The sequence below is a fragment of the Zalophus californianus genome, chromosome 4 (assembly GCF_009762305.2).
Source record: "Zalophus californianus isolate mZalCal1 chromosome 4, mZalCal1.pri.v2, whole genome shotgun sequence".
In the NCBI taxonomy this organism is placed as follows: Eukaryota; Metazoa; Chordata; class Mammalia; order Carnivora; family Otariidae; genus Zalophus; species Zalophus californianus.
The window spans coordinates 16,806,461-16,829,189 of NC_045598.1; the positions used below are offsets into that span (position 1 = coordinate 16,806,461).

At 55.1% G+C, this 22,729-nt stretch overlaps 1 protein-coding gene across 2 annotated transcripts in view; it reads left to right on the top strand.

Moving 5' to 3' along the window:
* Window positions 1-633: 633 nt before the first annotated feature.
* EPHB2 (EPH receptor B2) overlaps window positions 634-22,729 on the top strand; it is a 123,497-nt gene continuing 101,401 nt past the window's right edge. For both annotated transcript variants that reach the window (XM_027581421.2, XM_027581429.2), the window contains exons 1-2: window positions 634-842; window positions 4,007-4,691. In XM_027581421.2, coding sequence (XP_027437222.1) covers window positions 786-842; window positions 4,007-4,691 — 742 coding nt within the window. In that variant the 5' untranslated portion in view covers window positions 634-785. The remainder of the gene's footprint in view (window positions 843-4,006; window positions 4,692-22,729) is intronic.

The following is a 22,729-nucleotide window of genomic DNA, read 5'->3' on the forward strand; positions in this document are numbered from 1 at the left end:
CGGGGGAGGGGCAGGCGGGGCCCTGGCTGGTTCAGAAGCTCATTTGAATTTCTTTAACCCCCAGAGGGCAGGTGACAGACTGGAGCTACTTGGCACAGTGCTCACACTCAACACCCACCCACCCCACCCCCCACTCCTAGGGCCCTATCCTAGGAGCACAGTTGACTGAGCCCTCGGGGAGGGAGCCCCAGTGTGGGGACACTATGGAGGACTCCAGGTGCCTGGAGAAGGGGGGAGGGTGTAGGCCAGAGAGCCAGGGTGGGGTAACTGATGGGGCTCAGCTGGGACCAAAGAGAGGCCTTTCTAAGGGCCACATTCCAGTTTTTGAGAATTTGATGCAAGCCGAAAAAGCAAACAGACACCCTAAGTTTGATGTAAAATTTCCAGGGTTGCCTGGTGGACTCTCTGAAGCCCACCCAGGAGAGTCCAGGTTAAGACCCTTCTCCACCAACAAGGGAGGGAAATGGCAGGAGCCAGGTTGGTGGGACGTGGTGGGCTGAGAGGAGGCATGACCATGGGCAGAAGGGCTGAAGCTGGGCTTTAAGGGGTGGAGCCTGGAGGGGTAGAATCAGACGATTGGCCGGAACGTGGGAGTGGGTGGGATCATGGAGTGGGAGACCTAGAGGGAGGGTAGTCTGCAGGAGTACAGCCAGATGATTGATTGGTGCAAGGGAAGTAGGTGGCGCTCTGTAAAGGAGGTCCTTGAGGGATGGGGGTCTTGGGGTGATTGACAGCACTCAGTAGGTGGGCGGCAGTGACTCTTTGCTTTCCTCACAGAAACGCTGATGGACTCAACCACAGCGACAGCGGAGCTGGGCTGGATCGTGCATCCTCCATCAGGGGTGAGTTGGTGGTCCCCAAACCCTGCCTGGTCCCTCAGAAGACCTCGGATTCTGCTGCAGGGCCTGGATGCCCCTAAATTCCAGCCCCTTTCCCTCCTTCAGGGCCCGAGGCTGGCCTCTCATTGCCCCACCCTCCTGGTCCCCTACTATTGATGGAGCACCGGTTACCATGACAACATGCTGGTTGCTTTCAGTCTTTATCCCGTGGCATCCTCAGGGCGAGGCTGAGAAGTAGGAACTCACGCTGCCCCCATTCTACAGATGAGGAAAGTGAATTATCATTTTCTGACCACCCACTGTATTACATACTGAATCAAGGAAGCACCTTTATACACATCATATCCAATCATATGGGGAGGAAACACCTCCATTTTACAGGTAAGGAAACTGAGGCTCAGAGAGTTATAGCCACCTGCCAGGGGCGTTACCCCTAGTTAGTGATGGGGCTCAGGTTTGTATCCAGGGCTGTGACTGAGTCCTCCGGGCCCCCTTTCTGGGTCCCCATAACACAAGACTCCCCCACCCTGCGCTTTTATCCTCACACTTCCATGAGGGCCCTACTTCCCTGGGGCCAGTGGTTTGAGCCCAGGTAGGCTGTGAATCCCTCAGGAGCAAGAACAGGCAGAATTTGAGATTCCTCTTTCTTCTAGCACCAACTTACATACAGGCTGTGGGACCCGACGTGCCTGAAATTCTGTCCCAATTCTGCCACTTACCGGCTGCATGATTTGGCGCCAGTTCTTTAACCTGTCCGAGCTTCGGTTTCCTCATCTATGAAATGATGGTGGTCATGTCCTCTGCACAGGGCTGGTGTGAGGTTTTCCTGCACGGTGTCTAGCACAGTGCCTGACAGAGGGTGCCCCCCTCCCCCCCCCCCGCCCCCCTTGATGAGTAGCTGTAGTCGGACCACCATCATCATTGTCACGGTCATGAGTTTTTATATCATTACGCTCTCAGGGTATCATTTTTATATCGTTACGTCCCCTGGGCTCCGGAGAGGGCTCTGGGCTCCCCCAGCCCCTCCCTTCCCTTCCCCCCATCCCAGCTCCTCCCACTGGGACTCTGCTGCCGCCCCAAGGAGCTGCATCCCCCACCTCAGGCCTGTGCTCTCAATAGGCAGGGCCCTAGGGTCAGGCCTCTTTCTGTGGCTCTTTCTTGTCACCAGTTTTCCATCTGTGAAGGCGGCCGGGCCCGCAGCCCCACCCTAACAGGAATGAGGCCAGGCTCGGCTGCAGGGCCCCCGGACGCAATTATTTGGGGTGTTTAGGCTGCAGGGCCTCCGCATGTTAATTAGAGAGAGGGGAGAAAGGCAGAGTGCTCTAATTAAGTGCTCTAATTAAGTTCTGAAGAAGAGCAGTGGTTGTAACAAGGGGCTGACTTTGTCACATGGTGCCACCAAAAAAAAAAAAAAAAAAATGCAATGTAGGGAGCTTCAGAGCCACCGCTGACGTCGAGGCTGGGCCAGCAGGCTCCAGTTCGGCCTTCCCCACGGGCACTGGCCCTGCACAACATCAACCCTCCCCAGGCCGGCAGCCACTACACCGCCCCGCACAGACTTGGCCCAGATATCTGAGGAAGGCAGAAGAATAAAGAACACCCACTTGAGGGTGACACCCCTACTACCACCTGCCTCACCACCCCCCACCCACAGTCCCATTTGGCAGTTGGGGAAATAGAGGCCCAGCGAGGGGAAGTGACTTGCCCAAGGCCATGCATCAAGTTAACAGAGCTGGAACAAAACCCAGGACTCCTGGGGTACCTGTGGGTCATTGTGTTTCAAGGCAGCGTGCCCAAGCATGGGAATGGGTCTAGGTCTGTGTGACCTGGGTCAAGGGGCCTCACTTCCCTGGTCTCTACTCACTCATCTGTAAAATGGTGATGATAATATAGCATGTGCGATAATCATGACAAAGAAATGAGGTCCTGTTCCAGCACCCACCCCAGGCCTGCATGGGTGGGAAGGGGTGCTCTGCTGTTTTGGCTCTTTTGGCTCTAGCCCAGGGAAAGCCAGCCCAGTGCCAAAGGGGACACAGGAGGGATATGGAGCTACTCTCAGCAGGCTTTCAGCCCCGCTGGGGAGACCAGGCCGAGAGGCCCAAGGGTGCCCGGCCCTCACCCAGGCTGGTGTCCCCAGAGGCCCACAGGAGAGTCGGCGAATGCAAACTGTGCAGCCAGAGAGAGCCTGCTGCAAGAGGCTCCAGAAGGATGGACAGAGAAGACAAGAGGGTACTCGAGGAAGGCACAGAATTGTGAACAAAGGCTCAGCATGTGAGTGAGCTTGGCTTGTGAGGGTCTGTGAGGAGACACCATGGGGCCGGTGGCCTTCATCCCCAGCCTTCCATGGCCCTGCCCCGAGCCCCACTGCCGAGCCCCCAGCAGTGGGGCTCGGGAACTCTCAGCTGCATGTGCGAGAGCCAGTCTGGGGCCCAGAGAGGGTGCCAAGACACCTGCCATAGGCAGGAAGGGCAGAAAGTCTCTCTCCAGGTCCCCTAACCCCTTTAGTGGTATCTTAACCACGGAAGGCCCCAGAACAGACTGCTTATCTTCTGCATCATCGTGGGGATAAAGGCTCTTCTCCTGTCAGACTGGGCAATCCCCTGGGGCAAGGACTGTGTCTCCCTGGTCAGAATAGGAGCTCCCAGTAGGCAGACGTTCTGACTCCCCCATCAGACTAGTACTCCCCAAGCACAAAGCTATGTCTTCTCCCAGCAGAGGGAATCCCCTCAGGGTGGGCCTCTCGCTATTTTCCCTTCTAGGTGGGAGCTTCCCAGGAGCTGGGGCCACATCTCCTTTCTCACCCCAGGGGTGAGGGTCACATCTCCCATATTAATCAGGGGAAAAGCAAGAACAGGGTGTGTGCCCTTCCCATCAGATTGGCATGTCTCCCTCACAGACTGGGGAATTCCTTGGGGCCAAGGCCATGTCTCTCCTCAGCTTGGGAGTTCTCTGATGATATGAATCATGTCGCCATCATCAGACTAGAAGATGCCTAGGGTAGAGTGTATGCCTCCTCCATTAGACTAGGAGGCCCCCAGTGGCAAGCGTCCTCTTTACCCCCGTCCAACTGAAGGATTCCCTAAGACAGGGTCTGTGTCTCCCCTCTAGCCGGGCGACCCGTGGGGCTGAGCCCCATCTCCCCCAACTGACTAGCGTTTCACCCACAGTGGGAAGAGGTGAGTGGCTACGATGAGAACATGAACACGATCCGCACGTACCAGGTGTGCAATGTGTTTGAGTCGAGCCAGAACAACTGGCTACGGACAAAGTTCATCCGGCGCCGCGGCGCCCACCGCATCCACGTGGAGATGAAGTTCTCGGTGCGTGACTGCAGCAGCATCCCCAGCGTGCCCGGCTCCTGCAAGGAGACCTTCAACCTCTATTACTATGAGGCCGACTTTGACTCGGCCACCAAGACCTTCCCCAACTGGATGGAGAATCCATGGGTGAAGGTGGACACCATCGCGGCCGACGAGAGCTTCTCGCAGGTGGACCTGGGTGGCCGAGTCATGAAGATCAACACGGAGGTGCGGAGCTTTGGGCCTGTGTCCCGCAGTGGCTTCTACCTGGCCTTCCAGGACTATGGTGGCTGCATGTCCCTCATCGCCGTGCGCGTCTTCTACCGCAAGTGCCCCCGCATCATCCAGAATGGCGCCATCTTCCAGGAGACCCTCTCGGGGGCCGAGAGCACCTCGCTCGTGGCTGCCCGGGGCAGCTGTATCGCCAACGCCGAGGAGGTGGACGTGCCCATCAAGCTGTACTGTAACGGGGACGGCGAGTGGTTGGTGCCCATTGGCCGCTGCATGTGCAAAGCGGGCTTCGAGGCGGTGGAGAATGGCACGGTCTGCAGAGGTAAGGGCCGCGACGGGGCAGGTGCCCCTGTGCGGGCGTGGAGCGGCACTCGGCTGCACACGTGGGCCAGGGGGGGCCGGGGGGGGGGGGGAAGTGGCTCAGGCTGGCAAGGGCAGTGGCCTGGAGCCGACCATGAGGCACTCTCTGGCCGGGCTTCCCAAATCGGCAGCCAGCGTTCCGTGTCTCAGAGGGCAACGTTTGAAGAGCACTTCTAGAACGGCGGTACACGTATGTCCAACAGGGAGCAGGCAAGGTGATTTTCGCGGGCACAGGGATAAACGTTTCTCATCTTAATTATTATGTGAATATTAACAACAGCAAGTGGTGCCGTATGTCTTCATTTACAAAAGTGATGTCGTTTCATCAAGAAATGAGGCCTAGTAAATAACTGGGATAAATTAATGTTTATTGGACTTTTGCTGCATCCGTCAATACAGGCCAGGCTTGACGGAAGTGACCAAACAATAAAAATTTATTTCTCACTCGATGCTCCCTGCCCATCGGGGGTCGGCCGAGGATCCCCCACTCAGGGAGCCAGGCGGATGGAGGCGCCACCGTTTGGAATGCGGTGATCATGAGGGCGGAGAGAAGTGTGAGGTGGATGGCGTGCTGGCTCCCGAGCTCTGCCTGCCATGCGCACGCGCCACTCCCCTGCACACTTCAGCGGCCCAGGCGAGTCACACGCTTCCTTCCGATGCAAGGGGCAGGGGGATGCGCAGGCCCGCTGGAAGCCAGGCCTCCTAACCGCCACTCATACTGTGTGCTGAGCACTTTGTATGTCTAACTTACTACTCCACACAAGAACCCTGGGAGGGATGGTGCCATTTTACAGGAAGAAGTTGAGGCTCAGAGAGTTAAGTGGGGGAGCCAGGAGTCTTATCCAGGTAGTGTGATTCCAAGTCTACCCCTTAGCCACCTCACCGTTTAGGGCGATTTAAGGATAAATCCTAAGTAAGCAATAGTGCAGGTGCTGTTTGATTGTGGCAAACAATTGTGAAGGTGGGTGGCAAACATAAGAAGTTAGTAAGAGGGACTGCGTGGTGGTAAGAAGGCTGTGAAGGTAGACAGACCTGGGTTCAAATCCCAGCCCTGCCTGTTATTAGCTGTCTGCCTTGGGCTGCACGTGAAACCCTCTTTCTTAGGGTATTTGTGAAGACTCAACAATTCAAGGCTGTAAAGCACTTATAATGGCTTGTAGTACGCAGTAGGAGTTTAATAAATGTTAACAAAATGAGATGTGATGTATACGAAGCCCGGCCTGGTACAAGTACTCCATGGTGCGAGCTGGATGGTGATTTAAAGCCTACCTGTACCACCTCCTCTTGCCTTCCCTGTTGGGATCAGATCCTGGGGGTCCTCCAAATGCCAGGCTAAGAGTTTGGACCCAATTCTAGGGTTCCTGAAGTGCCAGTCACTGTGTGGCCTGAGGTGACCGCATGATCCTACCCTTTATAAAATGCTGTCGCATCCACCGTCCCCATGGCTCCCCCCTCTATGCTCTGAAGGAGCATTTTAGAGGTCCCCAGGAGGATAACCGTGGTGCCCAAGAGAGGAGGAGTGGCCTGTGGGGCCGTTGTAGCCGTGCTCCCGAGAGATGGTGGCTGTCTGGCCAGGCCATCCACGGTGCTAGGATCAAGGGATGTGAAGAATGGCGTGAGTACTTGGGCTAGAAAGGAGGAAGGAGGGAATTCCAGCTTGTGCGGAGGTGACGGTCCTGGAAAAGAGTCAGGGGCATTGGGAAAAAAGGCTGGTTTCTGGGGGAGGATAACAGAGCTGGTTTTCTGTACTTAAGTGTAAAAAGAGCACAGCCTTGGGAGGTGGCAGGCCATGGGGTGCAGAGTCAGTCACTCTTTGCTCATTATTTATTCACTCATCAAACCTCACCCGTGCCTGCTCTGTCAGACCTTGTGCGGAACATCAGGTAGGACAGAAGAACGTGACTGTGGCGCAGACTTCTAGGAGCCACCATCTAGTGGTGGGGACAGGCTGTAAGTGAACAAAGGAGGGAATGCCTTTGACTGGCTCTGACTGGAACCACCTGGGCTGGGCAGATTGGTGGAGCGAGGTAGGGAGGTGACACAGAGGAGGTGACATTGGGGCTGAGTCCTGGGAGAGGGATATGTTGACTAGGTGGCCCCGGCCTTCCAGAGGAGGGTTCTACAAGGATCTGGGGATGTGAAGCAGCACATCCCACTGGGGAGACTGGTACAGTGTCTGGCACGACCGTGGCTAAGGGCTCAGGGAGCAATGGAGGAAGAGCTGTCCCTGGGTGGGGCCCAGATGAAGAGGTACATTAGTTACCCATCGTTGCCCAACAAGTCACCCCAAAATGTTGCAGCTGAAAACAAGCATTTGTAATCTCAGTGTCTGAGGGTCAGGGATCCAGGTATGGCTCAGGGCAGGTGCCTCTGGTGCAAGGTCTCTCCTGGGGCTGTAGTGTCATCTGATGGTGGTGCTGGGGCGGGGTCTGCTTCCACATTCACATACACAGTTGTTTGCAGGCTTTAGTCCCTCGCCACAGGGACTCACATGGGCAGTGGCTTCCCCCAGAGCGACTGACCCGAGAAAGTTTGAGAGAGCACCCATGACAGAAACCATAATCTTTTTATGACCTCATCTCAAAAGTAACATCTCATCGCTTCTGCCGTATTCTCTTTGTTAAAAGCCAGTCATGCAGTTCAGGCCCCACTCCAGGAGAGGGAATTACATTACATGGGGTGTGAGTCCTAGGAGCTGGGGTCACCAGGGCCATCAGAGAGATTGCCTGGCACAGGCGGGTTCTCCAAGGCTGAGCTTCTCCTTAGGAGTAGGCCCTGGTCCCCTCTGACCCACCTCCCCGGACCGCCGGCCTGCCTGCCCCAGGCCCAGGCCGAGGCCCAGCCAGCCATTGGGTGTGAGTGGAGGCCAGTCAGGTTGTGATTAATGAGCTCAGAAGCCAGTAGGACACCAGCTGATGCTGTGGCCTATGTTGCAGCCACCCAGATGTGGGGCTGCTCCAGCCCAGGTCCCACAGGCACCACTTCTGCTGGCCTGGGGCATGGAGGAATGGTGGTTGACAGGGTCCTTTCTCTGTCTCCAGCTCAGGGATTCTCAACCTTGACTCTGCCTCAGCATCCACCAGGAAGTTCATTAAAATGCAGATTCCTGGGTCTGGTGCAGACACTCCCCCAGGTCTGGTTCTGTGGTTCTGAGATGGGGCCAAGAATCAACATTTTTAAACAAGCAGCCCTCATGCTTCTGTAACAGGACCATTAGCTTATACACGTGCCGTGGTAACATACCGTCAGTCAGACAAATAGGACTCAGGGCCAGATGGATGACCACGGGCCCAGCCTCCCCCGCCCACCACCCCAGGGAGCATCCACCCTAAGGGATGGAAGGGTTGTTAGCAGAATCTCTGGGAGAGTGTAGTTTGGAAAGATCCATTTAATACTAGAATGTAATGGGCGCCTGGGTGGCTCAGTCAGTTAAGCGTCTGTTTTCGGCTCAGCTCACGATCCCAGAGTCCTGGGATTGAGCCCTACGTCAGGTTTCAGGCTCAGTGGGGAGTCTGCTTCTCCCTCTCCCTCTGCCCTTCCTGCCCACTCGTGCCCTCACTCTGTCAAATAAATAAATAAAATCTTTAAAAAAATATTGATACATAATTTGATAGGAAAAAATCCATTGCTTCGTTAACACAAATTTGAGAAGATAAGGCTGGATAAAGTCTACCTGACAGATGGCGAGTAGGTGAGTCCTCATGGGAGTGGCACAGCCATCCCAGGGGTGGGCAAGGGCGGCTAATGAAGGGCAGGGAGTTCCCAGCGCCCTGAGCGTTTCCCAAAACTGTAGGCTACGCCAGTGAAATCTGACCAACTTCCTCCAGTGCCAACAGTGGGCAAGGCGTAGTGGGGAAGGGAGGGCCCTGGAGATGCCAGTCAACCTCTCAACAAGCGTGTATTACATACCCTCCGTGTGCCATTTGGCCCTCCAGCCAATACAGACGGTCCCCAATTTACGATGGTTTGGCTTATAGCAGTCCAACTTCTCATTTTTCAACGTTCCAACAGTGCCATGGTGATGCATATTCAGCAGAAACCGTACTTCAGAATTTGAATTCTGATCTTTTCCTGGGCTGGTGACAGCTGGTCAGATACTCTCTCCCTTATGCTGGGCAGTCAGCCACGTGAGCAGGGGGGTAAACAAGTGACACGTGCGTCCCTTCTGCACCCACGTGACCGGTCTTTTATCCACGTTCAGTACTGTATTCAATAAATTGCATGAGTTGTAACAGGCTTTGTGTTAGACGATGTTGCTCAACTGAGCACGCTTCAGGTATGCTAGGCTAAGAACTGATGTTTGGGAGGTTAGGGGTATTAAGTGACTCTTCCACTCAATATTTTCAACTTATGGTGGGTTTATCAGGACGTAACCCCATGGTAAGTCGAGGCAGATCTGTATGTATTGAGTACCATCTGTGAGCCAGGCACATACCAACGTTCGCTGCCCTCCCAGAGTTTTTAGTCTGAGTCGGTGGACAGAAGATGATGGAGGGAAAAAAATAATGAGCAGATAAATAAAATAGTTAAAGCTGTGATGAATGAAAGGGGCAGAAAGATGCAGCAATAGAGGTCAAAGGAAGACTCGCTTTAGCCAGGTGGACCAGGGAAGGCTTCTTGGAAGAAGTGTCATTTGAGCTGACAGTGGCCACCCTGGGAAGGCTGGAGGAGAGCACCTGAGATACAGGGTTTGGCTCATTGGCTCCTGGGTGAGCAGGGGACTTGGACACATGGAGAAGGCGGCAGAGTGTGGTCCTTCCAGAAATGAATTATATCCAGTCAAAGCATTTTGAGAATATGAGAAAGAAGACATCTTTTCTGACTGGAGGTCTAGGAAGGCTTCAAGGAGGAGGTGGCATTTGAATTAGGCTCTGAAGAGTGAGTAGGATTTGGATGGTGAAGGGAGGGAGGTCACTGTAGGTCAAAGAACCAACTGCATGAATAACGGCCCCGAGGTATGATAGTAGAGGGTGTGTTTGGTGGGTGTCCTGTGCCTTACTGGGGATGGGTGTCAAGGTATGACTTCTCCCTACTCAGGCATCAACGTTCACTTTTTATTGGGCGCCTGATCAGGACCTGCACTGGCCATACAGCTGCCAGGTGAGGGACTCTGGGGACTTTCTTCAGAAGAACTCTGGCCCCCTCTCCTCCCCAAGTCCCCCATCTCCTCAGCATGACAGTCCCCACTGGGGTTCGCTGCCAGCAGATCTTCCGGGAGGGGGGCTGGAATTCCTCCCCTGCAGCAGTGGCTCCCCCCAAGCTCAAGTCTGTCTGACTCTTTCCAGATGTTCATGGGCTCAATTGGGAAGGTGCCTCTGCCTCAGTGTCTCCAAGTTTGTCTCTGTAGCCCTATTTCTCTTGGTCTCTCCTTCCCTAGCTCAACCCCTGCTCTGCCCCTACCCATCAGATTCCCCTCCTAACCCCTGTTGGGGGCCCTGCCCTCCTCTCTCCCAACTGCAGACCCACATCTATAACCAATCTGGAGGCAGCTCCACAGAGATCCTGATTGCTGCGTGCTGTTGGGGCGTAATGGGATTTTTTAATATTTAGCTTGGACAGGGAGAGGGGCTGCGAGTCAGTGGGGAGGGGCCCGGGGGTGGGGGGCGGTTGCACACACATGTTGATCCTCTGGCTCTAGCTTAGACTCCCAGTTCCCAGCTGCTGGGCTTCTCACAGCCTCTCCCTCTCCTCCACCCTGCCCTGCCTGGCAACCCCCAGCCCCACTCTCCCCCCGCAGCCATGGCCTCTCCTTGACCTTGGCCTTGGAGACCTGGTTTCAAACCCCAGCTCTGCCTCACTGTGTGACCTTGGGCAAGCAACTGACTCCCAGCCTTTGTTTGCCCATCTGTAAAACAGGACAAACACAAAGGCTGCCGTGCAGAGTAAATGAGAAGATACCTAGAGAAGTGTTATAAAAATAAGAACAGGGACTTCTACCAAAACTGTCTTCTGCTGTGAATGTTTGGGTTTGTTTTGGGGTTTTTTTTTTTTGGTCTCTGATGAGCTTTTTATTTTGAGGGAAAAAAAAAAACTTTTTCTTATCGCAAAAGCAATGTAGGTTTGTTGTTAAATCTTTAGAAATTACTGAGAAGCAAATAGGAGAAAATTAAAATCGTCCAGAGATAGCCACTGTCAACAGGCTGGTGGAGATCCTTCTGGGTGTATTTACACATATTGATTATGTTTAAAGAAAAAGTGAACTTCCCACTAAAAATACACAAGGGTTTTTGACTGATTAATATTTTGTGGACACTTTCCCATGTCATGTTAGATCTCCAGCATCATTTTGGAAGGCTCTTGGAATTCCATAGGAAAGATGTGTCATACTTTATTTACCAATCCTCTGTTGATCGACACGTAGATTGCTGGCCACTTTTCACTATCTATCTTAACAAATGCCAGGATGCACGTCATTGTTCCCGAATTTTTGTGCGCTATTCCTGGTATTTGAGTAGATATGTTTCCAGATGTGGAATTGTGGGGTCAAAGGGTATGTATGTTTTTTAGAGGTTTGATGCGCACTGCCAAGGTACCCCCCAAAAAGGCACGGCCCCGGGTACCCTCCTGGCAGCAGATGTCCAGAGTACCTCTTTCCCCGCATGCTCACCAGCAGGAGATATTCTGCCTGTCACTTTATTTTCTGCTTTTCTCCGAGAATCCTGTGCTGCCTCAGCCAAGGTAGGGAGAAGCCCAGGGATGTCTCTGGGCCTTCAGGGTTAGGCCCTGGGCCACGCTCGGGGTGGCCTCCTTCCTACCACGCTCTCAGCTCCAGCCCTTCCCACAGAGGCTGGACCAGTGGCCCAGATGCATCTGGCAAGTCCGTGGGGTAGGGTGCGGTCAGTCTTGGGGTGAGGAGGAGAGAGGCCGCCAGCTGGCAGGGCCTGTGCCGGCTGGGGAAAGGGTGTGAGGGTTGGAATGCTGGGTGGGTGGGAGGAGAGGCCCAGACCCCCACACAGAAGTTGTGATGCATCTCTTCAAGGGCAGGGTGGAGACGCCCAGCTAGGGGAGGGGGAGGGCTAACAGACACCCTCTCCAGAGCACCAGGCTCAGGCCAGGCCTGAGACCACACAGGCCAGCCTTTTGAGAAGGGGATTGGATGGGGAGCCTGGCCAACACACTCGGCTTATTCAATTCTTGGCTCTTAAAAACTGAAGTGCCCCTTCCCCCACTTCTCCTTCCTGTATGCTCCCAAAGCATCTTTGTATACAACCATCCATCCGTCTGTCTATACATTGGTCCACCTGTCCAGCCAGCCAGCCGTCAGTGTTTCACTGAACACCAGCTTCTGATTTTTTTTTGCTTCTTGGAGGGGTCAGTGATGTCTTCATAGAGGACCAGGAGGCTAAAACATAGTGAGTGCCTCTCATGCCAGGTGCTGTGCCAGGCATTGGGGTGTTTGGAAAGATCAGTCATGGCCCCTGCCCTCAAGGACCACCCAGTCTAGAGAGGTCGACAGATGCATCTGCAGAAAGTGGAGGTAGAAGCAGACAAAGGCACCCGACCCACCCAGGGGAGCATCGGCTGGGGTCATGGTGCTCCGAGGAAGGCTTCCAGGAAGAGAAACTGTTGAAGTGGAAGCCAAGCGAGGAGCAGGAGTTAGCCAGGTGAGGAGGAGGAGGTGCAAAGACCCAGAGGCAGGCAGAGTGGGTGTTCTTAGAAAGGGAGGGAGGGCCACTTCAGCCCAGTTTCCTCCCTGAGTCAACCAAATGGAAGGATCTGGATATCAGGGCGTGGGATGACATGGCCTTCATATTCCCTCAGCGGTCTGGGCAAGAAACATTGAACAATTTTGGCCCCTGATACTCATAACAACCCCCCCGCCCAGGGACCTGCTGTGCACCAGACCCTGGGCCAGATGTGGGGACTGCAGAGATGATGAAGGCCCTTCTTGCCTTCTTCGAGCTTCCAGTCTGCGGTGGGGGAGATGGCTCTATCTGTAACTATAGCCTTGGAGCACTTAGGAGGGAGGCTACCTGGAGGAGGGACTCTTTTCTCAGGGCTTTGGAAAATGGAAGGAACCAAAGGCAGGAATTAGTCCAGAAACAAGATGATCAGAAATGATACTGACCTTTAACTCTGGCCTCTTGCTGACCCCCAGACAAAATGCAGCCAACTAGGGGTGGGGGATGGGGAGAGGAGAAACGCTGGGCTAAAGGAGAAGGCTTAGAGGGGCTGCCAGGCTTTTTAGTTCCACGTTGTCAAAGGGCTGGGTGCGGCAGAGGCTGCAAGGGGTCCTGAGGGCTGGGACTGGGCAGTCCCTCCTGTGTGCGCAGCTCTGTGTTCCATGCTGTGTTCTGTTATCTTTTGGAATCTTCTATTGATAAGATTAGCTCCATTTTACAAATGAGAAGACTGAGGTCCAGGGAGGGTCAGTCTGTTGCCCAAGATCGCATGGCCAGTAAGCAGTAAGCAGTGGAGGCAGAATGGGAACCTGGCTTTCTCCAGCTGCTGGGACAACTGATTAACCAGAATGGGGAGAGGCCTGAATGTACTCTGTCCTGATCACCTCCCAGATTACGGCGGCGGGGGAGGGGGGTACCTGAGATGGGGGAAGTGAAAGGTTTGACAAATAACCGATGGAAGGACTCTTGCTCAGGACTGTGGGGCCACCCTGCTGGGGCAACTAGGAGGTATTCTGGGTGGAAGAGGGAGGCTTGTGTCTGGGCCTTGAAGGACAAGGTGCTTTCCTATGGAGATGCTGGGCACAGTGGAATGCGGTCCCAGGGCAAAGGCTCAGGGGTGGAGAAGTCTCTGGGGGTCTCTTCTCCTCCTGCTCAGGGTGGGAAGAGGCCTCCAGGAGGGAAACCCACCCACCCGTGGCTAACCTCTGGCCAGACAGAAGAGCCCGTCGGCCCACACACAGCATTTTCCGAATGCTCACCTTGTATCTCTAACTGCACACTAATCTTATTGAACGCCCCCATCGGAGCGGGAAGTAGACTGGGGCCAATGGTCACACTCCTTGGAGGTGGGCACAGGTAGGTGGGCACTCTCGTGCCCCCCACCTCTGATTTCTCCCGCTCTTGCAGATGGCAGAAAGGCTCTGTGGCGGGCACCCAGTGCTCACGTTTGTTAGGAGATTCCTGTGGACCAGGCCGCTCTCACCCAGGGTCTCACTGACTCTCAGTCCCCCTTGGGGTCAGGGATCATCATTTCTGTTTTACAGAAGAGGAGACTGAGGTCCAGAGAGAGTGAACAGTTGTTTGAGGTGACCCGGTTAGGAAGGGACAGGACTCGAACCCGGGCCGTCTGCCCCTGGAGCCCCCGTGCTGTCCTCTCTCCGCCCTGGCCTGGCACCAGGTGGACGGTTTGGTCACAGGCTGTCTCCATAGCGCTCCGGCAAGACCATCAACAGCTGGGGAAGCTCCCCTCCCTTCAGCCGCTGCCTTTACATCTGGCGAGAGAGGCCCGTTTATTGAGGAAGTTTATGCATTTAACAGTTTAAGCCTTTCTAAGCCTGTGGTACAACAGGATTTGGGAGCCGTTAACAATTCTGTGTGGTTAAGAGATTTTCATTGCTCTGCGGCAGCTGGCTCAGGCCCCACAGGCCCCACTCTGGCCTCCACCCCACCCTGCTGGGGCACCCCCTCCCCGGGGCCCTTTGTCCTCAGCCCCCATCCTGCTGTTTCTCCTGGGTTCCCCCTACTCGGAACCTTTAGGGATGAACTTTGACTTCGGAGGAGGAACAGGCCCAGAGAGGGGAATTCCGGGAGTTGGCCAGGGCCACACAGCTGGTAAGAGGCTTGAACTGACCTGCCTGCCAAAGCCTGAGGCACCCCCCCCTCCCTGCCCCGCCCCAGACTGCTTTCCCAGGGAGATGGGGGGCATTATACTGTTAATTCCTCGCCGGCAGATCAGACCTCTGCCCTTCTAGGAGCAACATGTGTTCCATCCCTACAAGGCTTTGGACAGGCAGAGGGTGGGGTGATGCCCACATTCATTCACCTTGTCAGGTACAGAGCTAGAATCAGAACCCGGGCCTCCTGAAGTCCTAATGAGAATTCTTCGCACTCTACCAAACTGGTGGGGTTTTTTCCATAGCTCGGGGGGGGGTGGGGGTGGGGGTGGGAAATGCCATTTGTAATTATAATGTCTTACATATGTACAGTATTTATTTACTTACACCCTGCCTTGTTCCAGAAAAGATTAGAGACTGCTTTTGTATAGCATTTGGTCTCACCCCATGAGATACTTTGATCTGCACGATACCCACAGGAGAGAAGCAGGGCGAAGGTTACTATTGCCATTTTAGAGACAAGGAAAACTGAAATCAAGAGAGGACCTAACTTTCCCCGGGGTCACACTGCACTTTGGGGTGGAAGCGGGACTAGAACCCAGTGCTTCGGGGCTCCCTTTGGAGATCCTTGTCTCTGAGATGTTCAGAGACAGCCGGAAACACTGCAGGGGACCTCAGTCTCCATCCCAGGTGGGAACAGGTGGTCTGCCCCAGGGGAGAGTCCCTCACAGCTCAGAGAAAGCAAGGTTTGTGTGCAGAGGGGTGGGGAGGTGGGTTTGGTGAGAGGTGACAACCTGCTCCTGACAACCTTGCTGATGAACCAATCCGTGGCCGGGAGACCAGCCGGGGTCCCCCCGAAAGGTGGGCCGGCCTTGGGACTCCTACCCTGTCTGGTATGTCTGGCTCTTTGTGTCTCCCCCAGGCCTTTCCAGTCTTTTTCCATGGAACTCCGTGGAGGTTGCATGATGCTATTGTTTTAATCACATGGATTTGTTTCCTGGTCCTGGTAACTTGTCTGCCCAGCCAACCGACAGGCCTGCAAACACACACTTCTATTGCGCCGGTGTCTAAACAGCACACTCGCTTTGTCTCCTGTCCTCTCCGTTCTGTCAAGTGAAGGGCCCTCAGCGGCTGGTTGCTAGCCTCATGGTTATGAAACCTGAGGCCCAAAGATGTCAGATGAAATGGCCTGTCCAGGGACCCAGCATCCTGTCAGGGTCCTACCTCAGCTCCCTGTACCTCCTGCCAGACCCCAGTTGTAAATAACAGAGACAAAAGCCCAAGAAGGACGGGACACACCTTGGTGGGTGGAACCGCCTGCTAGTTGTCAGGCTTAGGCCCTAGGCTTGGTGTATGATACTTTACTGAATCCTTACAGGCCCCAGAAGTTGGCTACGGTCGATATTCTCGTTTTTAGAGAGGAGGAAGTGGAGGCTCAGAGAGGTTAAAAAAAACTAGCCCAGGATCACACAGCTAATGGATGATGAGCCAGAAATGAAATCCAAAACTGGTCCTCTTTCCCCCTGGAATATATGTACAGTGTTTCATTGTCAGAAAAATGTTCTCACAATTCTTACTTCGTTTGATTCTCAACAACCTGGGAAGTAAGAGGGTCTTGCCCCCACTCTTTAGATGAGGACTTTAAGGCTCGGGGAGGTGGAGGGAGCTGCCCCAGCCTCACGGCTGGGAAGGGTCAGAGCTGGGACCACGGCCAGTTGCCAGGCCTGTTGGACGCTGGTGCCCAGGCACTGACCCTCCCAGCCCCCCATCCATGCAGCTCAGTCCTATTCCAGGGCCTCTCCTGAACCCACTCATGTCACGCCTCTGCCCCATCATTCCATCAAAACTGCTCAAAATCGGGGCGCCTGCATGGCTCAGTAGGTTGAGCATCCAACTCTTGGTTTCCGCTCAGGTCATGATCTCATGTGTTGTGGGATCGAGCCCTACATCGGGCTCAGCACAGAGTCTGCTTGGGATTCTCTGCGTCTTCCTCTCCCTCTGCCGCTCCCCTCCCCACCCCACCCCACCCCACCCCACCCCCACTTGTATTCTCTCTCTTTTTAAAATAAATAAATAAAATCTTAAAAAAAAAAAAAAACTGCTCAAAATCAGAACCACCAGTAACATCCGTGTCACCAGTCAGGGGTCAGTTCCCAGGCCTCAGCTTCCCTGACCTCCCAGCAGCCCTTGACAAAGTGACCACTGCGTCTTCTGGGCCCTCGCTGTCTCTTGGCATCCCTGCTGCCTCTCTGGGTGCTTCGTAGCCAGTTCCGGCTCATCGTCACCTCGAAAGACCCAGTGCTGAGTCCTTGACCTCCTCTTCTCTCTCCTGTCTCTGGGTAATTCTGTCCAGGCCCCTGGCTTCAGATGCCCTCTCTGGGCTTATCTCCAGCCTGGACGCCACATCTGAAGCCAGACTCACATACCCAACTACCTCCTGGACGTCTCCATCCTATTTCCCCCCTGCCCTCTACAGTATCCTCTCTGCCCTGCAGCCAGAGTTCTGTCTAAAAATTAGGGGCATCATGCCTGTCCTCTGCTCAGTACACCCAAGGCCCCTCATCTTGCATTGAGCAAAAGCCAAGGTCCTAAAAATGGCCCACAAAGCCCTGCAGAGCTGTCCTTCCCTTCCGTCTCTCTGACTGGTCTCCCCCTTGCCTTCTCCACTCCAGACACATGGGTCTCCTTGCTGGTTTCTTCTGCCTGGAATGTTCTTTTGTCAGCTGTCCCTCTCACCTTCTTCAGGTCTCTGTCCAAACGTCACCTTCTCACCAAGACCCCCCCATTGCCCTAGTGCTGAAAAGAGTGCACCTGTGTACACACACGGTTATGTACATCCTGCCCTCTTTCCTGCTTCATTTCTCTCCATGACCCTTACCACCATCAGACATACTGTGTGCTCACTTGCTTGGTCCTTTACTACTTGTCTCTCCCAGCCAGAATGTGTACTCCCTGAGGACAGGCATTTCTGTCTTATCCACCACTGTGTCCACTTTCTAGAGTAGTGCCAGCTCCTAGGAGCTACTCAATCAAGATTTATTGCAGAGCCCACTCACCCCGTCTCAAGAGACTAGATGATACTAGCAAAGGCCCTTGGTGAGGCTGGGCTTCTTCTTACCACCTCCGGTGGGCTCTGGGGGTGGGGGGGCGGGGAACCACCATGGCCAGGATGCCCAGCGGGTCTGTCTGTTGTTAGGACAGATGTTTCTAGGCATGGATGGAGGGTCCTTATTCTTGATACTTGGCATTTCCCCTAAAATCCCAAATCCTTCTCGGAGCTGGGGGTCTCAGAGAGCATCTTCCCATCTTACTCGTGTTCTTGACCAAACGTCATTCTGGCCCTCACTCCCTTGCCTGCGCCCACCTGACAGTGTTTGCCCTCCCTGCACAGAGCCTGCTGGGGTGCCCATCTCTCTCCAGGAGCTTGGGGGAGCCCACCGTGTGCCCAGGTCTGTGAGGACAGAGACCTGGAGGAGACAGGGAAGAGGCGCCCAGTACCCCAAGTCTCTTCTGGTTGTGGGTTCTGGCCCTGACCTTGCTGCCTGACCCAGTGGGTCAGAGCCACAGCTTCCTCGCTGTTAAATGGGGCCTGCGGTCCCAGCTTCACAGGGTTCAGGAGAGGCTCAAAGGAGTTAAGGGAGCTCAGAAGACAGGGGAGGGGAGGGGACGGGGTGCTCTTGCTCTAGGAAGGAATGTTTCTCGGGCGGGCACCCGTCAGGGCCCTGGCAGAGCTCCTGGAGCACAAGCTGCATGTCCATGTCCCAGGGGGCAGGGGCTGGTTGATAATGCCCTCTCAGTTACAAGCAAGTCTGGGTATATAGCAGGCGCCTAATATGTACTTGTGGAATGGCATCATTTTAACCAGACAGGGTACTTTTATTGAGCAGCACAGGCGCAGCTCACAGAGTCAGGGTGCCTGGGTCCAAATATGGGCTCTGCCCCCCCTGCCCTGGGTTCCTATCAGAGCAACCCCCTCCCCTCCTGCCTCTGGGGGTCCACGTCACCACCTACAGACCGACTCCGATGTGCTAACAGCCGCTGGTTCTGCAATGCCTGGTCCTCATGGTACCCCAGGTGAGGCCAGCAGGGCAGCTGTGACCATCTGTGACATGAGGATAATGACCCCACGTTGCCCGCCGGGAGGGTGTAACGACAGAGCTGAGAGCCAGCTGCCCAGGTGCAAGTCCTGGCTCCAACATTGACTACCCCTGTGACCCTGGACAGGTGACTCACTTCCCAAAGCCTTGATGTCCTCATCTATAAAGTGGGTATAATAGTAAATGGAATGTTACCTGCGAAGCCGTAAGGATTCAATGATAATGAAAGTAGAGCTTTGGGCACAGCACCCAGCAGGTGGCATGGGGTCAGTGCCTGGAACTTGCTACCTAAACCCTCAGGGCTTTTACCAACCCCTTTTAAGGAGGAGGAAAGTAAGGTTCAAAGAGGGCAGGTGACTTGCTCCAGGCCACACAGCCAGTAAGGCCCCATAACCCTATTATGCAGTGACACATGGGTAGTGGGCTGGGTGGGCCTTGGGGGCCATCAGAGCTCTGCCCACCTCTGTCCCTATGTCCTCAGCAAATTCTCGGCCCAAAGCCTCATGTTACCCTGGCTTCTTCTAGGAAACCAAACTCAAGTTTCTTCCCTTAAAGGTGTTGCCATCTGTTTAGCAACATTTTAAAGACCTAAGAGCGGTCGCTGGCCTTTTTGCGCTGCCTGGGCGGCCGTGCAGCTTTGGAAGCCCCGCATCCGTATCCCTGGCAACCCCAGCCCTGGGCTGCTGCCCTCCCCCCACACCCTGCTGTCAGAACTGTCTGTCTGTGGGAGCTCCCTGGAGGCCTGGGAGCGGTGTGCGTGCACACATGTGCTGGGTCAGTGCAGAGCATCCCAGCGTGTGTGCCCGCATGTGTGTGTGTGTGTGTGTGTGTGTGCTGGCCCCATTCGGTGTGTGAGAGTGTTTGCTGGGCCTGCTGTCGGTGTGTTTTTGTGCCTGTATGTGTTCAAGTGCACCCACTGACCCAACATCCACGTGTGTGGCTGGAACATTTCTGGACGTAAGAGCAGGTGCGTACATTTCACGGGTGGGACATATACAGGCTCTTGTCCAAGCAGGTCACCCTGGGGCCCACTGCAAGTCATTATTGCCCCTGTGTTTGTGTGTCTCTCTGTCTCCCTGACCTGCCCCAGCATGTGTGTGTGCAGGGGGGCGCACACTTATGCGTGTGCTGGATCAGCTGGGCCGGTTTGTGTAAAGGAATGTGTGTGCCACATCAAACAAGCGTGTGCATCCATCCTTGCACGTGAGGGTCCCTGCCTGTGTTCTTGGGTGGGTGTGTCCTGGGTCAGATAGGTATGTGTGCGTTTGTGCACACCCGCCCACAGGAGATCCAGCCAGGAGCCAGGGGTACATGCACTTGAAAGTGAGTGTTTGTGAGCATATGTGTGTGTGTGTGTGTGTGTGTGCGCGCGCGCGCAAGCACTGGATCAACTAGCAGACCGTGCACACACGCACGCACACACACACACACACACACACACACACACTTTCTGTGGGCCAGGATGTCAGGGCCATTGATTTTCTGTCTCTTAGAAATTCCCTTTGAGGTCCTCTTCATGTCTCTTTCACGAACCAAAGTCAGCAGTTGCAATATTCTTAAAGCAAACAGGGCCCGTTTTGTAGCAAGGCTGGCCTGCTCGCCTCCCCCGCTGGTTGTGCAGACAACATGGATATGCAGAACGTGCTCATCATTCACGGGAAAGCATGCGGGACCCTGGGGGCATTCAATGAGAGTGCTGGGATGGGGTCAGGGTCCTCATCTGGGGCTGTTTTCCAACTGGCTGGCCTCGGGCACTTCCCTTCACTTCCCGGAGCCCAGAGTTTCTTGTCTGCCAAAGAGGGTGGAAAAGGCCTGATGACGAAGCCCTCGCCCAGGCTGGGGATTGTCATTCCTCTCACATCTGTCTCCTCGGGTGTTATGTTTACGCAGCACTTTCTCCTTCTTCCTGGGAGAGAGGCTGTGTCTACACAACACCCCAAAGCCAGGTGGGTCCTGGGCAGGCCAGTGGAGGAGCCGTGGTTCTTCTATAAGAGAAGGAAGGGCACACGTGAACTGTGCACGGGCCCCATGTGCCAAGGACTGGGCTAATGTCACTTCTGTGTCACTCATGTCACTGGCCACTGCCCTCTGTGGCAGCTGGTGTTATCCTCATCCCACGAAGGAGGAAACTGAGGGGACAGAAAATCGTGAGGACTTGCCTGAACCCCACAGGGGGTAGCAGGTGGCAAGCCAGAATGGGGACCCAGGTCCATCCATCTCCTGAGCCTTCCTGCCGCATTCAAGAACACTTCCTAGAGTGGGCAGGAGTAAGAGGCCAGGCCTTGAAGGATGCCCAGACCCCCACGGGGGGCAGGATGGCACACAAGCCAAGGCACGTTGTGAGTGAGGTGAGGAAGCACCAGGCTGGAGGAAAGCAAGCCCGTGTGGTCTCTGCCGCCCAGCGCCGCCTGCTCAGGCTCTCCCTGCCCCTTCCCCCTCCAGATGGGGCCCCCCCACCCCTCGAGCTGCGGTCTTTGTGGCCCAGGAAGAATGCCTCTCTTTATCTCCCCAATGCCCCTTCCCTTTGATTCTCTTCTCTCCAGCGTTTCTGCTGACCTCTGCGTGTTGGGAATCCAATTAGAGGAGCGGACAGAGAGAGTGACAGCCGCGCCGAATCCCGCCTCGGCCCCTCAGAGCACGCCTGCTAGAGTTGCAGGCACGCAGGGCCTGCTTGTCATGCCGGGCCCTGCGCTGGGCTTTGTGGGGATTAGCTGCCGGGGTGGGGGTGGGGGGCGCTCTGCAGATGGGACCAGAAGTGACGCTGGTGAATGTCACGTCCCCACTGCTCAGTGAGGAATCCAGCTGGGGGATGGGGGGGGAAGGGAGGTGGGAGGCAGGCTGGCTCAGTAAGGAGTGGCCACCCTGACCTGTAGGGGGTGCTTGGGGAAGTGAGTGTCCATTTGGGCCATTTGGTTCCCCATTTGGGGCCTGGAGGGTCAAGGACCAAAGCTAAACTGGAGAAGAGCTGGCCACCAAGCTTGGGTCTGCCTACTGTGGGGGATGATACCAGAATATCCACCTAGGAGAGGCTTTCCGGGTCGATGTGATTGTGAGGATGGGCTATTGTCTAGAAGTTTGTTGTTTGTTTTTTTTTTAAGATTTTATTTATTTATTTGACAGAGAGAGAGACAGCGAGAGAGGGAACACAAGCAGGGGGAGTGGGAGAGGGAGAAGCAGGCTCCCCGCGGAGCAGGGAGCCCGATGTGGGGCTCGATCCCAGGACGCTGGGATCATGACCTGAGCCGAAGGCAGACGCTTAACGGCTGAGCCACCCAGGCGCCCATAGAAGTTTCTTTTGCTAAATACTTTACATATGGGGGGGGGGGTCCCAAGTAATGGGAAGGGGACAGCCAATGAAAGATGATATCTAAAGAGAGGGCCACCACAAGCCACTCCTTGGCATGGCCTCCAGGCTAAGACCAAGACCCTGCCCTTCTCCACCCACCATCGGGAAGATTCCCTCCTGCTTTACAGCTAAGGAAAATGAGGCCAGTCAGAGCAGAGTTGGAATTCCTTATTCCCTATCCCTAACCCTGATGTCACCCTGACCCCACCCCCAAGCTCTTGATCCCAAGGAGAGTCCCTATGTCCCCTCCCCAAGGAGGGATATGGTATCTGAGGAAGTGGATTTTTGGCCCTCAGGGAAAGCAGCAGCCTCATCCCTGTCCCCAGGAGCACCAGACAGAATATGCCCACTCCCCCTGCTTGTGTTCCCTCTCTCTCCAACTCTGCCCATGACCAGCAAATGCCCCAGCACCTCTGGAAATGGCCAGAGCCTGTGGTGTGCTGGGCCTCTTGCGGGGCCTGAACACAGGGGAGAGATCCAACATGGTCTCTGCTTCCAGGAGCTCTTAGTGGAGAGAGACCAGGAAAGACAAGACCTTGATGTCCAGAGGATGGAGCGTGTGAACGGGGCAGCTGGGACTATGAGAACCCACAAGGAGGCCTGGAGGGTGGGGATGAGACCGGACTCAGCCTGGGAGTCCCAGAGGGCTTCCTGGAGGAAGGGACACCTGAGCTAAGACCTAGAGGACAAGCAGAAATAGCTTGAGGAAACCCTGATTATTACAGGCCTGAGAGACAGGGCAGGTGTGGGGCTTCCCAGGGTGGGGCACCTGCCCACCCCCATCCCCATCCTCATTCCACAGCTGCCTGGGCTAGGCAGGG